General features: G+C 46.1%; 1 protein-coding gene across 1 annotated transcript in view; it reads right to left on the bottom strand.

Moving 5' to 3' along the window:
* ADRA1D (adrenoceptor alpha 1D) overlaps window positions 1–19340 on the bottom strand; it is a 46116-nt gene extending 26776 nt beyond the window's left edge. The window contains exon 1 of the mRNA XM_010580748.1: window positions 18374–19340. Coding sequence (XP_010579050.1) covers window positions 18374–19340 — 967 coding nt within the window. The remainder of the gene's footprint in view (window positions 1–18373) is intronic.
* Between the last annotated feature and the right edge of the window lie 110 nt (window positions 19341–19450).

Genomic DNA, 19450 nt, shown 5'->3' with positions numbered 1-19450 from the left:
AACCTAATGGTGCCCAGAGGTCAACATTTTGCACAGTTAAGCTCACAAAACCAAGGCAATAAAGTCCTTAGAGTGAGGAATTACCATTTTGTTATGGGAGTTCCAGCTCCTACATGCATGCTCCTGGATGTTACTGCAGTACAAATCAATTTTGTTAGTAAGAATAACAAATAACGAATTCTTCCCAAATGATCACATTCTTGCATTCTCTGTTGTTTTGTTGGTTTGGGTTTTTTTTTTCCTGTTTGTTAATGGCAATAAACAGCTCAGTTTGCTTTTCATTTGTAGGCCTTTTCTGCGTGGTTTTGCAGGCATTCCCAAATTTAATGGAAACATCTGTCTAATGGGATGCTTTTTGTTCCTTACCAGTGTTTGGGGTAATAGAGGCACAGCTACTGCTTAACGCTGATGTCAGCCTTGGTGGTTTCTGCCAAAATCTGCAGGACTGAAACTGCAGTTTACCTGTCAAAACCTGCCATAGTGTTCTGTTTTGTTTAGGGAATGCAATGGAGCAACGTGCAAAAATGATGACCTAGAAGAGGACAAAAGCAAGGGAAAACTTGCTAGTGCTGAAACTTTTCTGCTTGACCAGCCTAGCACCAGCAGAGTTGGTTAAAAGAGGCATTCAGAGTGGGATGGAGACCAACAGCCACTAAATGAGGAAGATTTCAACCTTGTGAAGGAAGGAAACAAGTTCTGGGTACAAGGATCTGTGCAAGTATCAGGGTGACAACAGTGGTGACTCCAATGCAGACACCTAAATTCAGCGTCTGACTTTGCAGAACCATTAAAAATGCCTATACCATTGCCTGGGTGCCTGTCAGACCCCTGAAGAGGATTTTTTCTAACACCAAGAGATAGAGGTGCCCATTGCTATGAGAAGGGAAGGAAGGAGAAAAGCAAAGCCCCCTGCTCAAGGGGCTGGGAGGTGCTTGCAAACAAAGGTCGGTCCCAGGGGATGTTTTGGGCAGCGTAGATGGGAGAGGATGGGACAGCATGGCTAAGCATAAACAAAGGGTTAGCCAAGGAAAGAGGTTCCTAAATTTTTCATCCAAGGCAGGCTTCTAACCTTGAGATCCTTTGCTGCTGTGACTGGTGCAAAGGTGTTGTCTTTTTCTTGGATGCTGGGTGCTGAGTGCTGGTGGAGGTATGATGCATGATCACCTGTATTGAAGAGAGCCTGATTTATTGCAGTCCAGGCTAATCTCCAATTCTTGCCCACCTGAGAACCTTACTGATGGAGTATTTGATGGGAAAATTGTGGGGAAACCACATCCTGATACCACCTACATCTGGCCCAGTCCCTCTGTCTCTCTCTTCACAAGCACAGTGATTCCCCATGGACTGTGACACCTTTTTCAAACGCGTGTACTAGAATTGCCTCCTTGATGACTGTAGTTTGGAATAAAACAATGTCTCCTTGGTCCCCCACGAGCTGCTTTACTCTTGAAATGCAGGTCACTCCTGGGCTGGAAAAGGGGAAGGGTGAGAGGCAGGCATTTGGAAGTGACAAGAAATAAATAGGGAGAAAGAAAAATGGACATTCCCGGATCATTTTTCTGAGGTGCTTGACCCAGTTACCATGGTGACTATAAGCGAGAGTTCAAGAGGCAGGATGACTCATATCTGGCAGTGGAGCAGCATTTCTTAATCCACATTTCAGCACTGGCTGATGGGGACCTCGCGGCTTCGAGGTGTGCCCCCTCCAGTGAGCGGGGGAGATGTTTCCAGCGGAGTTTGGAAGGAGAGTCCTTTGGAAAGTCCCTTATGGAGCAAAACAGAAGCAAAAAAGATGGGCTTATGATACAAACTCTCTGGTACAATCCTGAGCATGCACTTGGACATGGCGGGTAGCATCCATTTATCTTTCTAGATACTCTTCCTTGGAGATCTCTGTGGCATGACTCAGAAGAGTCCAAAACTACTGCTGACTTAACAGCCAGAGCACCAAGCTGCATATGTTGCATGGTGGCAATCACAGGGGACATCCACCAACACAGTACAGGGGGTTGCTTCTCCATCTCTTCTCCAGGTGGGAGGTGTGATCTGCTACTACCGTTGCTAACAGGGACATCAGGATTACCACAAAGGACTGCTTGCCCAGGCGCCCATTTGTCTGGTGCACCTTCGAGAGTTTGAGTGTAAGGTACTAGTTTGGTCTCACAAAGCATCCAAACCATCAGTGATCTTCTAAAGGGGAGTAAATCCAGATGGACCAGTGGAGGAATTAAGGCAAAAGGGAATTACTTAGGTGGGATGAATTTTCGCTTATTCAATGTAGCAAAAAGAGGCTACAGGTGAAGAAGACCTCTGACCACCTCTCTGCCAGAAGGGTGAAAGCCAAAGAAAGAATATAACTGCTTAAGGAAGAAGATGATATGGACACAAAACTAAATGATCACAAATGAGGCACAGATATGTTCCCACTGCAAACAATCAAGTTTCTAAGAGTTGGATGCAATAAGATCTGGAATGGCCTCCCCAAAGGCACAGGCAGCAGAGGGTCAGGGACTACGACACACATGAAGCTCAGGTGATTTTGAATGGGATCATGCAACATGGTGATCTGCAGTGGCACTCACTCCTTTCTCAAAATGGTGACAGCTGCCTGTGGTATTTGCACACCAGAGCCACAGAGGGGTACAAATAGGAGGAGAAACAGGGAGAGAAAGAAGAAGATGAAGAGCTACAAAAGAAGAAGGCACCTGAAGGATTGTCGAGGCACTCAGTGGGATGGCAGATGTGATCACATTTCTGGCTATATTTTTCTCCAATGGCTTTTCTGAATTCTGCTGTGAGTCACTCAGTTCCACTTTGAACAGTAAATGCTGGTTTTTGGAGCAAATTATTTTTGTTCCATACATTAGGCTGCTAATTTAATCACCTGCAGTTTCCCTAAGTGCATGCTGATGGGTGTGCAGTAAGAGTACACAGAGAAAAGGAACAGACCTTTTCCAGCTGAATGTGTGGAATAAATCCTGACAGGCTGATGGCCACATTCAATGCAAACAATCTCCATTCAGCCCCCTACCCTAGCTGCCTTTCAGTCAAACAGCCTCAGACACTGGGAAAGTTCTGTTTTGAATGTAAATACTTTTCCTTGCAGCAGGAAAATGAAGCCGCCCACGTACTGATTCCCCCGACCTTTGGGGGAAGTTCATGGATGCATCCTGTAGGAGAGCAGGAGCCGTGCTGCCTGCTGGGGTCATCAAGGGATGCTAATGAAGCCCAGGAAGAGTCTACGCATCATGTGTATCATGTTGTGTGTTTCTGAGTTAGTTCTCACGTCTCAGCACTAGCAGGTGGGCAAAGACCTAAAGCTGTGCTGGGACAAGCTTCATGCACACCACCACCCTCTCCAACAGCCTATTACTACATGTCCTAAATGGAGAGGCCAAATGGACCACTGGCAGGTAACTCCATGTTTTCCATCTATTTGGCCATCTGGGTCCTACTTGCCCAGATAAACGTGCCAAGTGATGGAGCCTACAGGAGAAACAGACAGGTCAGACCAGTAAAGTCACTTAGATGACTTTTCTTCTCTATCTCTGCCAGTCAGCAAAGATTAAGCCCTTCCTTCAAAGACTTTTCTATTTATTTCCTACTATTCCTGCACTGAAGCATTAGGTGTGCTATTTAATGCTTGGCAGCAATGTAAAGAAAGCCAGACTGACTCCTCATAGGCCGTCTGAGAAAGCAGCAGTGACTCCTTTGTTTTTATTTTCAGGATACAGCTTCAGAATTAGCCTGTGGAAGGGTGCATCTGAGAGAAAGGTATAGACCTACCAAGATACCAAGCTTCAGGGCACAACCTACAATCCAGTTTATGGGATAGAGAAAGAAATGTTTGTGTGGGCAGGTTACCAGAAGTATTTTCCATGAGGGTGTCTGGTTTTGTTTTTAATTTCTTGGGAAAGTAATTCAGGGTTCATTGCAGGTCATCCTAAAGTAGACACTGATGTTGCCTATGTGTCTTGTACCACTGGAGATATGCAGCCCTGGGATGTCCCTCCTGGTCTCTGGAAGAGCACAGGGATTCTCTAGGTCTTGCCTTGCAATGAAAAACCCCAGACAGCTGCTTCATCTACCTTAGGGGATCTTGGACAGCACTGGGCATATCTTAGGGAAGCAAATTGCAATGCAAATCTGGTTAGCAATCTAGCTCTCTAGATGTGGACAATAATGGGGCACCCAGCTCACATGCAGACACCTACCCATAGACAACTATGCATAGAAGTCTTCACCTGTGAGTCTGGTCCTACCCCTAATCTCTTCATCTACCTGCAAACCAGAAATAATTATGTGCCTTGTTTATCAAAGGCATGGGTGAGAGATGAAGTACTCGTCAGGAGGTAATCAGGGAAGGGGACCCAGGGATGGAGTGCGGTGGCCAAGGAGGTGATCAGATGCAATGGGAATTGGTCCATTCTCCTTGGTTGCTTTCCTAAGATAGCAGAAGTTATCTGCCAATGCCTGCACCACTATTTCCTACTCCTTTGCCTGAATGCCGGCAAAACTGCAGTCTGCCTGCATGCAGATACCGCTGGGTGCTCTCCTGCCTCCCACATCCATCTGTATCCACTACTTTGAGCTCCTCTAGGCTAGAAATAGCATTACTGTTTGTACAGCACCTGACACAAAAGGGGCTGAAGCACATGACTAATGGGCTTGTGCATCATCAAGAATCTCAGCTAGATCAGCCTGCAGAGAGCCCTGAAGTGCTGTAACTGTGTGGTGTCACTGGAAGTGAAGCACAACACGATTAATGCCAAATAACTCCACTTTGGCAAGGCAGAAGAAAGGGAGAGATGCAATATTTGGAAAACTCTGCGCTTTGCTCCTTCTCCCTCTGTCTTTGCGTGCTCGTCTCTGAGCGAGGAATACACGGAAAGCAAACCCTGTGACATGAAGTCGGTCTGTTTTGTTTCCCCAAATCCCCAGCCTGAGTGCAATATTGAGGGAGGCAGACAAGCTCGTGGCTGGCCGCCAGTTCGACTTCACAATGCATCCTCACAGCTTTCTGGATAATTCCTATGGAAGGGACCCTGGGAACAGAAATAGCCCATGGCTGAAAAACTTTTCTGGTGCAGTTTGACAAGTGTCTCCTAGAGAACTTGGCTTTAAAGGCAGAGGTTCAAGAGTTGGCAGCTGCTCTGAACCCAAGTCCTCTGCTGTCTGTGCTCAAACCAGGTTGTTGACCAGCTGATGGTGTCTCCACTGCTGTGTTGTGCATGTGTGTGCGCCCCATGCCCTTCCAAATTTCATTTCTGAAAACACATCTGGGGTGATAATACACGTCTCATGTCCCCTGCCTGGGACTCTGGTGGGAGTTCTTTCATCTAGGGTAAGAAATAACACTATTGCCAGCTTCATCTGGTGACCTAGGGGCTCACAAGTGGCTCTGAGTCCCTGGATTTTGGGGCCAGTGCCCTTCACCATCCCTATTGTTACCTGCGAGCTGTTTCTCAGTGATTTGTGAGGCTGGTCTGAGCAAATTTGCACCTGGAAAACAGCCAGGGATGAGATGTGGCATGAGCCCACTGTGCTTGTTACCTCCTTCTCTTGACCCATCCTGGGGTGGCAATCCCTGGCTCCAGACCATCCTCTTGCTGCAGGAAAATTTATCGTCCCTTTCCCGGTCACGTTGCCCTAACCGCCTCTTTGCTTATTGCCACAAAAAAAAAAAAGAGCACCATGCCACGAAGATATCCCCTTTCCTCACTTTCTCTACTACAAATCATCAGTTTTAGGCTTAGGATATGAATTTCCCTCTAAACAAGTTTCTTTTTTTTTTATCTTTTCCCCATCTAAATGCTTTCACAAAGGTCTTGTCTGTGGCAGAAGACCTGGACCGAGCTCCAGCACAGCCCTTCCAGCAAAGTCTGGGGCAGCCTTCTTTTGTAGTGGGGGCTGTCCCCTGCTCAGCGTTTGCATAATTGATCCTTGCATGGGAGATCTCTTGCAGGGCTTCCTGATGTATTTATTTTTTCCTCATCATGGACATCTTTTGGAGGATTTGCAGCCTGGATCTTGTCTTGGACTTCTCAGCACTTGCAACCTTGCGCTGCAACAGTCTTGCAGGGGAATGCAGCCAGGATTTCTTTAATTCAGGAAATCAGATGAGATAACCCCTGTGATTTGTTCTAGCCTTTAACTCACTGGGGCAAATATGGATCCCATTAACTGTGATAAATAAACAAACTGCTGAACAGAAGAGGGACTGGTCTGATTCCAGATCCTGAACCCAAGTGACATCAACCACCTCATGTTCCTACTGCTCCAGGCACACTTCTTGGGCAGATTTGTGTTGGAGAGTGCCGGCTGGGGCCAGTCCAGTACTTGCTATCTCCTGCCAGTCTTCCTATGCTGAGTGGGATCAATGTACCCACTGTGAGCAATGGGAAAGGTGGCTTGGATTTGTCTGGGGAAGGGATTTCTCCCAGCAGGAATCCCTTGCAAAAGTTTGGGGTTTTTTTTTCAGCTACTGGAGGGGTAAAAATAAAAGTTGCATTTCAGGGGCCTTAATGACTTAGTTGTGAATTGCCTTGGGTTGGAAACTTCCTGAGAGGAGGAAATGCCCTCTCTTTAGGGAGCTGGCAGTTGGTTTTCTGCCACCAGACCTGGTGGTTCTCTGGCTCAACTCCAAATGCATTAGCTAAGGAGCCCTCTTAGAGAAAGACTATTCATTAGGAGTAGCTAAAAAAGCCATATCCTGTTCAAGCCACTCCAGTAAATCCATCCTTGGGCTAATCACACCCATAAATTATGGTGCAGGGAGAAGTACAGTCTTCTGTTTCCATGTGACAGTTTTACGCAGCACCAAAACAGAGAAAGCAGGGCAGAAGTAGCTGGTGTGCTAGCAATACTGGAGAGCTACCAAGTGACCACAGGTATGTAAGTGGTGCCTCAGTTTCCTTAGCAAAAATGATGATGAATGGTGTTGAAACAGATGGGTTGTCTCCCTCCCTGATGACATTTGTGTGTGTTCCCTTTCTTCCTATTTAGTCATTTGAACTATGGAGTTGGCACCACTGGGATAAGTTTGTCCCCAGCACACGTTGCATGGGAAGATGTGAATGCTACCTCTGCCACTCAGGCAGGTTTTCTCACCAGCCTGGACAGGAGATAGTCAATGCAACAAATCATCACCCACCAGAGACTTCATTTTTCCATTGTGGTGGCTGGAATTTGCTTTGGAGAAGGAGGACCATGAGGATATTTGGGGATGTGTGTTCAAGTACAGGTGCAAAGGGCTGAGAGATCTCTGGATGGAAAGTGCTTGTAAAGACAAAGCCTTCAGAAGGAAGAGCTCATCACTCAGCATTTTAAAGGAAATATTTACAGCAAATAATAATAGCAATTAACTACCAAATCAGAAAGCAGCTGAAAGCAGACAGCTGCTGAACTTTAATACTGAAACAATTATTTCTCATCAACTACCCTTGGTCCCAAATCCCCAAACCCTTTCAGCCACAACCAAATTAAGAGCAGGTGGGTAAATCAAAACAAGACCATAAAACACATTTGGCCCTTGAAAACACTCTTGTGAGTCTGAGCATTAGGAGAGAGAGGGGATGGTTCTGTTTTGGGACTCAGCAAACCCTCTGGAGACAAGAAGGGCTCCCAGTCCAGCCTTTCCAGCACCTCACTAGCCTCACTGCACCCCAAGCCTTCTGCTCTTCCTCCTCATCTTTTACCATGCCTTCCAGATCTCCAACTCCTTTTCTTGCCCCCTGCCATCACAGATCTTGCATAGAAACAAGCTTCAGTGGATAAGGGGCTCCACCATAGCTACAGGGGGTTGGCTGTCACCAACTCCATGGTCACATTCAAGAAGTTCCTTGTGATGAGTGCTCTCACATACTCCACAGACAAGACCCTGCCCACAGGGAGTTACCACCCAACAGGGACTACATGGTAACTTGATGGGACAGAGGGTTGGATGGGCCCCGTATGCGAGATCCTCCTGAAAGGTAGGGTACTTGGAGTACCTAAACCTTTCTTTGACAGGTTGCCAACAACTGGTATGTTATTGTAAACCCTTTTGCATTAAAAATGCCTCAAAATAGTACTTAAGTCTTAGAACCACTGGGATACCTTCTGAAATCCGGAGAAGACCCTGTGTCAATGTGGATGTGCAAGTCTCCTCCAGAGAGGACTAGCCCTGAGTTATGTGGATGTGAGTCACTCTGCACTGCTTTGCTGGGGAAAGTGCAGGGTTTCATTCCTGGGACAGATGCATTTATCTAGTGGGCATAGCCATAGCGATAATCCCAATGTAGCACCTGCTGTGAAGAACGAAAAAGAACACCCCAAAGTTTACAGCAGCCGTCCTCCTCTAGAGCCTGGCCCATCAGCAAAAGTCACCAATGCCTGTATCACCATTTAACAGCCAATGCACAGAAGAATAAAACACTGGCTATCCTCAGAAGAGCTCTTTTGGGTTGATGCATGCAACAGATCTGCCTTGATGACAACCCAAGAGAAAGCGAATGACAATCTCAGGGTTATTAGACTACACTTAGCCTTGCCTCATTATCACATGACAAGGAAAGGGGGTAATTAATTCACAACATAGAGCAGAAAGCCACAATCACAACATGTAGTTAGTACCAGGCTTTCCTGGGAAAAGGTCTGCTCAGAGAACAAAGCTGATTCACGACCTACAGAGAATCAACTCAGCACAAGAAGGGTCAAGTTATCCTGTAAATAATGATGGACAAACCTCCTTGCTTTATGCCCTCAAAGCTAGGTACCTTAAGAGGACTTCAAAATTTTGTGTCTAAAAAGAATAAGGAGATGGAACTACCTGGGTTGGTCAAAAAAGTCTCAATACCTATTAGTTGGAAAACTGGATTTTTCACTACATACATTCCACGCCAGAAGTTCTTTACAGCCTTGTTTTGCCCAAACACCAAACAAACAAACCCTGAAGTATTTTCTATTGTCAGTGACAATATCATTCTTCTGACAGTTGCAGTTCAGTTGCTTTCCTATTAGTACTTGTGCGGAGGATGGTACAACGTAGGATGCAACATAGGCTAGCATTTGTATCTTGGCTAAGTGGGATACAGTGGGGTATACCAGGAAATGTAGATCAGTTCAGAGGATCACCATGTAAAGGGCAATAAGAGTAAGAGACAGGGGAAATATATCTATCCAGTGGTGCCACACACTACATAGAAATATCCAGGTGTAGAACTGTATTTTCCTGAATTGAATTTATGTGGAAAGAGAAATTTCAAAGAAAAAAACCCAATTTTTTTCAGGCAGCTCCTGTCCTCATCAGCTGCTTTAGGAGTTTATATTAAAAAGTAGCTGTTGCTGCAGGGACCACTCAAAATCCCACCAGTGTCCATGGAAAGGTGATTGCTGAAAATGTGGTGCGTAAACCACAGCATTTGCAACTGCTGATTCTGGGCTTCAGCTGTTGTAAAGATGTATTTTCTCATACAGAGAACAAATATTTTAAGAGATTTTCACTTTCTTTGCTCTGCATTTGGGTTATGTGTTCAAAATTGTCTTGTTTAACTCTACCACTATGGTGAACACTGGTTTCTACTGACCACACAAAACAATAGCTTGCACACAAGTTATAATGTATCCTATATAATAGAACTGCTAAATGAACACTAAGGAAATTGCAAAGTTAAGGACTCAAAAGATCGACAAGGTCAAAGTGAAAATCACATTTGCAAAACTTTGTTTTCCTACATTTAAAGAGTTTAATTTCAGGACCATGCTCTACTGTCTCTGCAGTGTCCCTGCCATACTAGTTGCAAGGAAAGGTGGGTGCTCAATTAAGTAATAGCTCGATTGAGCTATTCAGTATCTCCTCACTGGTCAGTATGTGGCTCCACACTTTACAAACTCACCCTGCTCAGCTCCGCTCTGATGACACAACTATTTGTTTCCTCATAGATGTCTGAAGGTACTCAGCTCAGTTACAGCCAAACATTTTGCAAACCAATATATTTTTCTTTTCACAGCTCTCCAAGGAGAAAAAGGTGCCTTAGAGCCATCTTACTGTCCCATTTACAAAGCAATGCCAAAATATGTCTGTATTTTGAGTGTGCATTCCTGAGCCCTTGGTGCTATGGAGCACTTCGTGTCCTTAAAGCCTAACTCGTATCAGCTCCAGCTCCAGCTGGAAATGTGTCTGACTTTGGCAAAACTAGTCCCGTGTTTGGCTTCACAGTGAGGTTCATCTCAGCTAGTTTAGATGTCTACTGTGCACCTTGGAGCTGGTGATCTTTGGCCTCCCTCAGAGGCACTGAGGAGACACTGGTGCTTTTGGAGAGTGACTCATCTGACTGGTTTAGATAGCAATATTAGGATGAGATGAACTGCAGCCTCAAAACACCTATTTTTCATTGTTGGTTATGTAGAAAGCTGAAGAGCAACTGGCTGAAGACTATATACTGTTGGCATCCGATGCCAGGGACTGTCTTGACATTGGAGAAGACAGGATCAGCGTGGAAATGAGCAGTGCAGGGGACAGCAGAGGAGCAGAGATGTCCATCAGACACCATCAGGTCATTGCTCTTAACAGCTCTTCCTCAGAAGCTCCAGTCTCGCTAAACTGCCCATCCTTGACAACACCTCAGAAAAGTGCTTTCTTCACAGAAGTTGGCCATATTGGGCCAGCTTTGTCTAATTCCTGCCCTGTCCTGATGTAAAGCACCCCCCAAACCCAATGGAGAAAAATGTCAAGTTTTTGCTCTGACACATGGTACTGCCAGAGCTTTTTAGACTCAAGGCTGTTCCCATAACACTTCTTATAGGAACCTAGCACTGTGTTTTTTCCTGTCACCTTTTTCAGACACGGCTATCTTATTTTGTCTCACATTTTGCAGCACAAATTCAGCCTGTTACAAAGACACAAAACGGAAAACTTTACCTAATAGATAATGTTTGGCACCAGAAACTAGAACTTATTTCCAGAAGGGTCCTGTAATGTTAATAGGTATTATCAGCTCTACCTAGAATACAGCACAATAATCACATCAAGTAAAAGTCCTGATTGATCAATCGGAAGATAATTCAGGTTGCTTTCCCAAGGAAATATACTTGTTTTCTGAAAAGCCTTGAGCAAAAGTGCTGTATGGACACACTAAAGTGAGCACATGTGTAATTAAAATGCCACAGGTAGCATAAAGCCTTTGCACTGTTACTTGCTAACGTGACACAGTTGCTGGTACCAAATTCATGCTGTTTGTTGTAGCAAAAGCAATCAAAACCAAGCTGGTAGCAAGAAATTAAACCACCACCTTGCATGATCATACCAAAGAGCATCCCCACCCTTCCACTCAATCTTTGTTACATCTCATTAACCTGATTATCAGAATTAATAAGCAAATATTTATCCAAATATAAATTAATGAAGATAGATCAGGCCAATTAAAAGCTCCTTCCCAGAATATCCAGGACAAAGTTTTGTGTGTGCAAATACAATAAAACTGTCAGACTCAACTTAATATAGATGCATTTAACGTTATATGGTATATTTTGGTATTGGTTCCAAAACTCCTGTTGAAAGATTCTATAACATTTTGCCTACTGAATCACAGTAGTTTTAAATTTTTCAAGACCTATTTTTTTCCTGTTTGTGGTACATCCATTATAGCAACTGCCTCCAGATGCGTCAAGACGCTGTGATATAAAAACAGACATTTGGCTTTAAATAGTTTTATTTGGTGGTGCGGTGGGTGGACTGGAAGCAGAGTAATCCCGGACATAGGTCATGGGAGATCTGGGTCCTATTCCCAGTCACTTCAGTGAATCACTGCATTACTTTGGCCAGGCAGAGGCAAAGTATATGTTCAATCTTGGGTGCCCAAATCATTATTTGAGGTCTGGAGTGCTGCATCTCTTGCAACAGCAAAAACTGTACTAAACCCCTCCGTCTGCCTCTGGCCTTCTGCACAGGGTAATGAGTAGGAAGGGAACCACACGCACTTATTTGGGCTCCAAATAATAATTTTTTGCTGGCTATTTCCAAACACATGTAGGCTATTCCCCTGTTGTTCTGCACTCTGCCGCCTTCTGCACTAGGGCACAAGGAGTAAATCAGCACCGTCAAATGCTTTAGCTATATAATTTACTCACAGGCTCGTTATCCATGTGCCTACTTGTAATTCTCTCCTGTGCCCCTCTGCAGGAGGTCAACATGTTCTCCCTGGAGAGAAACCCTGCTCACAGGTTGCTTTTCCACAGTATTATCTCTAGACAGACACAATCAATGCAGATGACTCCCACCCAGGTTCCCTGTGCCTGGACTATTCCTCCAGTGCTGTCCCAGCGGGCTGTACACCCCCATGTGTCCCTGTGCCATGCCCACCACATGCATCCCGGCTATCATGCCCTAGGAATGACATTCTGGTAGGCTGCAGCACAGCCCTAATGTTATTGCAGACACTATCAACTGGAAAAAGAGAAGCAGAATTCACATTTCTTAAGCAACAGTATAATTTGCCTGGGAAAGCAATGGATTTGGCCTCACTGCAATGTTTTAAGTATAGTCTTGAAAAACAAGTCAGGAATGGTTTTGGGCCAAGTGATCTTTCCCTGAGAAAGGGAGATGGGCTGGAAGACCCATCCATCCCCTATGATTTAATGAATTTATGCTAATTTGCCATGAGCCCATTTGATGGAAACATCCTGTGGTGCAAAGCAGACGAGAAGAATCTTGCCTCTTGCCTGGATGTTGTCTAATAAATCAAACTGGAGCCTGGTACCTAGCAGTTTTTGAGACTCTGTGTCTGCTGGTGTTTTTAATGAATGTATGGTTCCTGTGGACTAGGATCAATGGGGGATGTGTGGCTGATGGAATAGTTCATTGCAATTGCTCTTGTTCCAGTTTGATTTGATGGTCTGGGCCATAGTTAATTATTCCAAAGCAGCTGCCCATTCCTTTTTCCATGCCAATTCTGCCACTTCCACCATAACTCAGAAAATTTCAGGAGATACAAGAGACTGCCCTGACAATCAAAGTAGTTGAATGGTCTATCTTTCAGCCTCCTCCTTTTAAATCACACTTTTGATCAGGTCCTCCTGTGCACAATAAAACTAAAGAAGTTTGGTTTTCTGTGGAATTGTGTCTTGTGGTGGATTTTTAGTATTTTCTGATGTCTAACCAGGGGCTGAGCTCACTCTGCAACCTTCCTTCTGTGAGGGACAGTATAAAAGTTCCCACTCCTTTACCCATCTGCCCATTTTTATAGGACCTTGGTATATTGAGGACTTTTAGCACTTTCTCAAAAGTGATTGAGATTGATGAAAGAGTTCATCAGGTGGTAGGGAAAGGCTTACATGCACACTGGCACAGAGTGATGACATAAGCCCTTTTTTTCTTAGGAAACCATGCTAAATCCTCCTCTACCAGAACAGAATTAGGTTCTCCACTTCTACCAGAACAGACCTGGTCACATCTAAAATGTGCTTCTACCTACATTGTCTTCCCCATCATTTATTTTACAAGCGACAGTTACCGAAGCTTGAGCACTGCAATGCCTCTGTAAGCCCGTCTTCTGCAAAATGTTTTATGAAAGGACTTCTGTCCTATGGAAAACAGAATCTACAAAAATATTTTTGTTTTGGCTTGAAGGAGACCTTTCTGAGCCTGGTTTGATAGCAGCTGCCTTTCCTTCAGGAGGCAGGTAAAAAAGCCAGCACACTGTTTTTCTGAATCATAGCTGGAAATGAGCACCAGCTTCCACTGCAAACACAGGCAAGTCACCACCCCAAGGCAAATATAAGATCATGAATATGGAGGGGTTTGCTCATCCTGAGGGGTCTCTTAAGTCACTCCTTGTCTGGGGAACCTCCTGCTTGTGGAGGGACAGAGTGAAGGGAGCCTTGGGTTGTGGCCTTCATCCTTGTGTGGCACTAGCTATGGGTGCTGCTGTGCCTTTCTCACACTGGTCTTGATTTCTAACCAAATCCAGAGAATAACAAACATGGGTGCCCACCACCCAGACTAGACTATGCTTCTTAAAAACCAAGGGCCACTGAGGTGTATAAATCGCCATCCTGGGTACTGGCTAGTGCATCCCAAGGGACGGTTGTTTCCTCTTGGATGCTTCTGGGGTGGTGATGGAGAAGGTCTTTGCCTCCACTCCTGAGATGGTCCATTTGGGGTCCCACATTGTCTTTGCATGCTCCCCAGACACAGAAGAGTGGCTGGGGAGCAGGGCTCCATCCCTCCTCCTATTCTTCCTTCCTTCCTTCCTCCTGGATCAGGTTTGAGAAAGCAGGTGACTATCTATCTATAGGTGTTGTATAGCAGGTTCTGCTTCCTTGACCCATTGCGTAGATGCCCTACTGCAAGGACAAACCCAGCACCTAACTTTTAGCAGGATTTTCCATCAGCAGAAGAGCCAGTGAAGCTTCTATGTTTGTGTGACTTAAGAGAGAGCTTCTCTCTCTGTTCTTTCTCTCTAATAAAGGCTTGAGCTGACACAGGATTGAGCTTTCTCTCACCTAGGCATCTTGCCTCCATTAGACTTAAAAAAAATCCGGACTAGGATACATCCCACCTCTCTGCAAATACCTGCAGTGCAGACACCGTCAGCTGGTTAGCTGCCCCTGGCTGCTTTTGTAGTCAAGGGGGAGAAAGAGGCAGGTTGACACCACAATTCATCTCATCCTAAGGAGGATGTCCAAAATACGTCAGTTGAGTCACATCTTCAGGCACTCCCTGATAAAGGTGGAGCTTTGGGTGAATATGACTGATCGACCTGGTATTGGTGTTGCTCAGAGAGGGAGTTGGACCTTCAGCGGTCCCTTCCAACTAGCATCTCCGTGATGCTATGTCTAGCTGAGATGAAGGCACAGATGTCTGAAACAACCAAAGGGAGATGAATCCCATCCTACAAAACACCCTTAAACTCCTGGCCCACATCTCTGAGAAACCTCCAGTTATGTTCTCTCAACAGGGCTTTGCTAAGGGAAGAGGCACCCTGGCATAAACCACGCAACCACCACCCAGGATCCCCAGGCAAAGCAGCTTGGTAGAGCTCTACTGCACACCCGGCAAAAGATAGAACCCACACAAGACTTCTGTGGGAAATTAGGATTTCATCTCTTGTTGAACAACCAGCTGCTTAAAGAGTCTCATTAGCCGCAGAAACTGTTAATTGTGTTAGAACTCCTGGTGGTGGCATCCTGTGCTTGGGGATGTGTATCACAAACCCAAGAGTGAGCTAAGTTACTCAGCTGATAAATAGACTGTGGAGGTATTGGGGAGTTTGAGCTGATTTAAAGAAGAATCTTTGTAGATTACTCAAGCATGGAGGAATGGCTGACAACATTTGGCACATACATAGGTCCTGTTATTTAAAATTATTGGTTATTTCACCTTCTCAACACTGATATGATAAACATTACTCCCATGTAACTACCATGCAAACTGTTCTGCATGGAGTTGCAAAGATGTGTGCAGACTCACACAGACACTGGTGACAGACCCAGTACTGAAGTTTCTGAGTGCTAAGTCAATGCTAAGTAGAGCTGGGAGTCTTTTTTCAGTTGACAGATTTACTTATCCCTAAGAAGTATAATCAGACAACAGTCAGTCAACAGTGTAAGTCAATGACAACTTCTTGCAAATTCATGTCAAATAGAAAAAAAAAGCCAAAGCATTTCAATATTTTGAGAAGAAAATAGATCTTACTTATTCATTTCATTTTAATGTGACAGTTCATTTTGAAATGTATCTGAGTATTCATTTTTAATAAACTTCCATTCACTCTTAAATAGAAACAATACATTTCACTTCAATTGAAAGTGAACTTTGTTTCTCATGAGTGTTTCATTTTCATTGAAAATGTGTATCAATATTATTTCCACTTGGCCCCAAATTATTTTGCGTAAGTTTGTCTAACAAGCAAATAAAAAAGCCATTCTAATTAACCATTTACAATGTCCTTTTCAAGGAGGATTGGCCCCAGCATGTTTCAGTTTGTGGGTTTACAGGGAACTTTGATTTCTCTGAGTTACAGACCTGTCTCCTGACCTGTAAAATCAGAGATTAGACCTTGTAGAAGTTTCTGTTCTCCTTCTAGATAGCATTGAATGATTCTCAGATTTGAGTAGGAAATTGCAATTAATAAAAGTGGGGTGAAATAAACGGCAGCATATTTTGTAGTCATAAAATAAATGAACTTTTGCTGTGTTTATATTATACATATAATACAGCAGGAAGTAAAGATCAAAGCCATGTTTATAAAGAACTTGGCAAGTTGTGTGCTTGGAGGAAGCAAACGGGTTCATGGGAGGTACTTAAAGAATGAAGTTTGTATTTTTTAGCTGGTGTAAATCAGCAAATCTCCTCTGACTTCAGTGCAGGGGTAGTGATTTACATCAGTGGGGAAGCTGGTTCAAGGGTTTCAAGGGAGAACAGGTATGGTAAACCAAAATAAAATATTTTTTTCTGCTTTGAAGTCTTGCCTGATGTTTGTTCCCTATTTTCAAGTACTGTGAATAACTCAGAGGAACAGGATCCCAACTCCCAGCTTCATTAGCTGCAAGCTGTAAAGGTGCAAATGAGGTTCGGAGCTGGTTCCTGCCCTGCTGATCAGCCAAGGAGGCAAGTATCAGACTGGGGCTGCCCAGAGAGCTCAGCCTTCGGGTGCTGGCACCTCCCTGAGCCCCACAATTCCCAAACTATTTATTTGCAGGCTACAGAAATCTCCCAGTGCACCTGATCAATGAAAGGGAAACTGAGGCACGGTCAGATGGGATAATTTGTCTCGGGTCTGGTAGCGAGAGAAGTTCACTGCAGCCTTGCTGCTCCCTGCCTGAGTTATACCGTGAGCTCCCGTGCTCACATAAGGTGAAAACTCTTCACAGCAACAATTTCAGCCCTATGGAGGGCTGAGATAGTCTCCCCAAATACCACCCTCACCCAGAGAGAGAAACTGAAGCAACGAGGTACAAGACAGCAGCATGGTGAGACCAGGCACCCACAACCCTCATCCACCACCCTAGGGACACCCCAGCTCCCAAGGCACCATCGGTCCTGGTGAATTATCCCACTGGAGGGCAGGTGGGGATTGCGTGGCCTCAATTAGGTGTCTAACGGCCTTGGGCTCCGGCTGTCCCCAGGGGGACAGCCACAACGCCGGAGGGAGATCAAAACCTCAGCAGGTCAAAATCAGTCCTGCGGTCATGATGCTGTTTCCATTCATTGACTTGAGAGGCAGCCTCAAGCAAGAGGATTTGAAAAATCCTGAGAAAAAGTGCAGAACTAGCTATAACGTTTCCCTGGCTGCAGGGTTAGTTAGACACAAGTCCCCGGTCGGCCGTGGGACATGTGGATCCCACCCAGCAGATGGAGTGACAGACCTCGGCTTTGCCGAGCTCTGCGCAAAGGCTATTGTCAATATTCGGAAGTTATTTTAATTTTTTTTTTTCCCCCTAGGTTTAGCTACACCACTCCAGAGGGTTAATCAGGTCCGTGACTTGGGTGCCTGTTGTTCAATGAGGTGGTGATGAATAGCACTGGCTTTCCTGTGCTTCACGGGCCACGGGCAGCACTGGTGCTGGAAGGGGATGTTGTTTTGGACATTCCCTGGTGGGCTTTGTGCCCGCTCAGCCTCCTCTGCAGGCAGGGGGCTGCATCCTTTTCAGCCGGGGAAAAAACTTGCCAAAACTTTAGAGGACAACCTGCCAGACAAGCCCAAACCAGCACCCAGTGACACGGGCACCATGACAGGGTCAGGAGGTGAGGGCAGGACTCCTGGAGGAGGTGGATCAGTCCTGGGAAATCGCCCAGGACCATCACCCTTACAGATAAGACCTGGTCCTGCTCCAGGTCCCTACACAACATTGGCATCCTGGGAAGTCAGTAAGACTTATGCTTCAGACTCTGACAAGCTCCTTGGGGGGATCAAACCTCACTCCTCTCCAACATCTTCACCAGTTCACAGCAGAGGTGGGAGCCCTGGGCCCACGGAGGCAGATCCAGGTGTCCTCCCCCAAACTGGGAGAAAGGGAGGCTGGGAGCAGGGACAGCAAAGCTGTTTGGAGACCACTGTGCCGTAATTATAGCCTGTTTGAAGCAGAGCTGCTTCCTCCTTAGCCTGAACTTCATTAATTAAACTGCTGAATGCAGAATGAATTAATTAAACCAATTAGTATGCTGCTATTTTATTCATTTGCTATTTACTCTGATTGATTATGTGACTCTGATTAATAAATATTGAATAAGTGTTAATTAATTGAATTAATTCATTGCTGGTTTATTCACCTATCAGTTACCTATCCCTCACCTCTATGCACGAGTTGTGTCCTGAAAGTTTGTCCCAAGGAACAGGTTCCCAGGGGCTCAGCCACGGGCAGCGGGGCCGGGATGGGGGCCAGGGTCACTTACCAAAAGGCAGGACGAAGAAGAAGGGGAACCAGCAGAGGATGAAAACACCCACGACGATGGCGAGAGTCTTGGCTGCTTTTTTCTCACGGGAGAACTTGAGGAGCCGCACAGAGAGGGAGCTCCTGAAGTTGTGCCCCTTGCTCCGGGTGCTGGAGAGAGGCTCCTCCAGCACGCTGCGGCAGTGGATGCGCAGTACCACTTCCATGGATTTATTCCTTTCCTTCTTCACCCCTGCCTCCAAGCTCCGGGTGGTCCTCCTGGCCACCACGTAGATCCTGAAGTACATCACCAGGATGACCATGAGGGGCAGGTAGAAGGAGAAGAGGGAAGAGAACAGGGCATAGCCCGGCTCCTCTGTGATGCTACAGATGCTCTCATCCGGCGGTGGCGGCTCCTTCCATCCCAGCAGCGGCCCAATGGAGATGACCATGGACGAGAGCCAGACCACCACGAGGATGACCCCCGCCTTCCTCTCGGTCATGATCGTGGGGTACTTGAGGGAGTACTTGACGCCGATGTACCTGTCCACGGAGATGATACACAAGCTCATGATGGAGGCGGAGCAGCACAGCACGTCCACCGCTGCCCAGATGTTGCAGAAGATGCGCCCGAACACCCAGAAGCCCAGCACCTCCAAGGTGGCCGAGAAGGGCAGCACGGTGGTGCTGAGGAGAAGGTCGGCGATGGCCAGGTTGACGATGAAGTAGTTGGTGACCGTCTGCAGGTGCCGGTTGCAAGCCACCGAGAGGATGACGAGGATGTTCCCCACGATGGCCGAGAGGATGAAGACGGCCAGGAAGACCCCGACGCCCACAGCCTGCACGTCCAAGGCGAAAGTCAGCGTGGTGCCGTTACCCTCGGGGGTCTCCTCACCTTGCAGCCCCCAGGACCGGTTGGCACCGCTTTGGCTGCCCTGTCCCGTCCGGTTCCCACTCAAGCTGCCATTACTCAGCTCGGGGAAAGTCATTGTAAAAAAAGTCCGGGCTCCATGGAGGGCGAGGAGAAAGCGATGCCGAGGCGCAGCCCCCCCGGCATGATCCCCGCACCCCCTCTAAGACTCGCTCAGCACCTCGCTCC

This window comes from Haliaeetus leucocephalus, unplaced genomic scaffold (assembly GCF_000737465.1).
Source record: "Haliaeetus leucocephalus isolate CR32 unplaced genomic scaffold, Haliaeetus_leucocephalus-4.0 Scaffold741, whole genome shotgun sequence".
Taxonomy (NCBI): domain Eukaryota; kingdom Metazoa; phylum Chordata; class Aves; order Accipitriformes; family Accipitridae; genus Haliaeetus; species Haliaeetus leucocephalus.
This window is presented reverse-complemented; position numbering and strand designations above follow the sequence as displayed.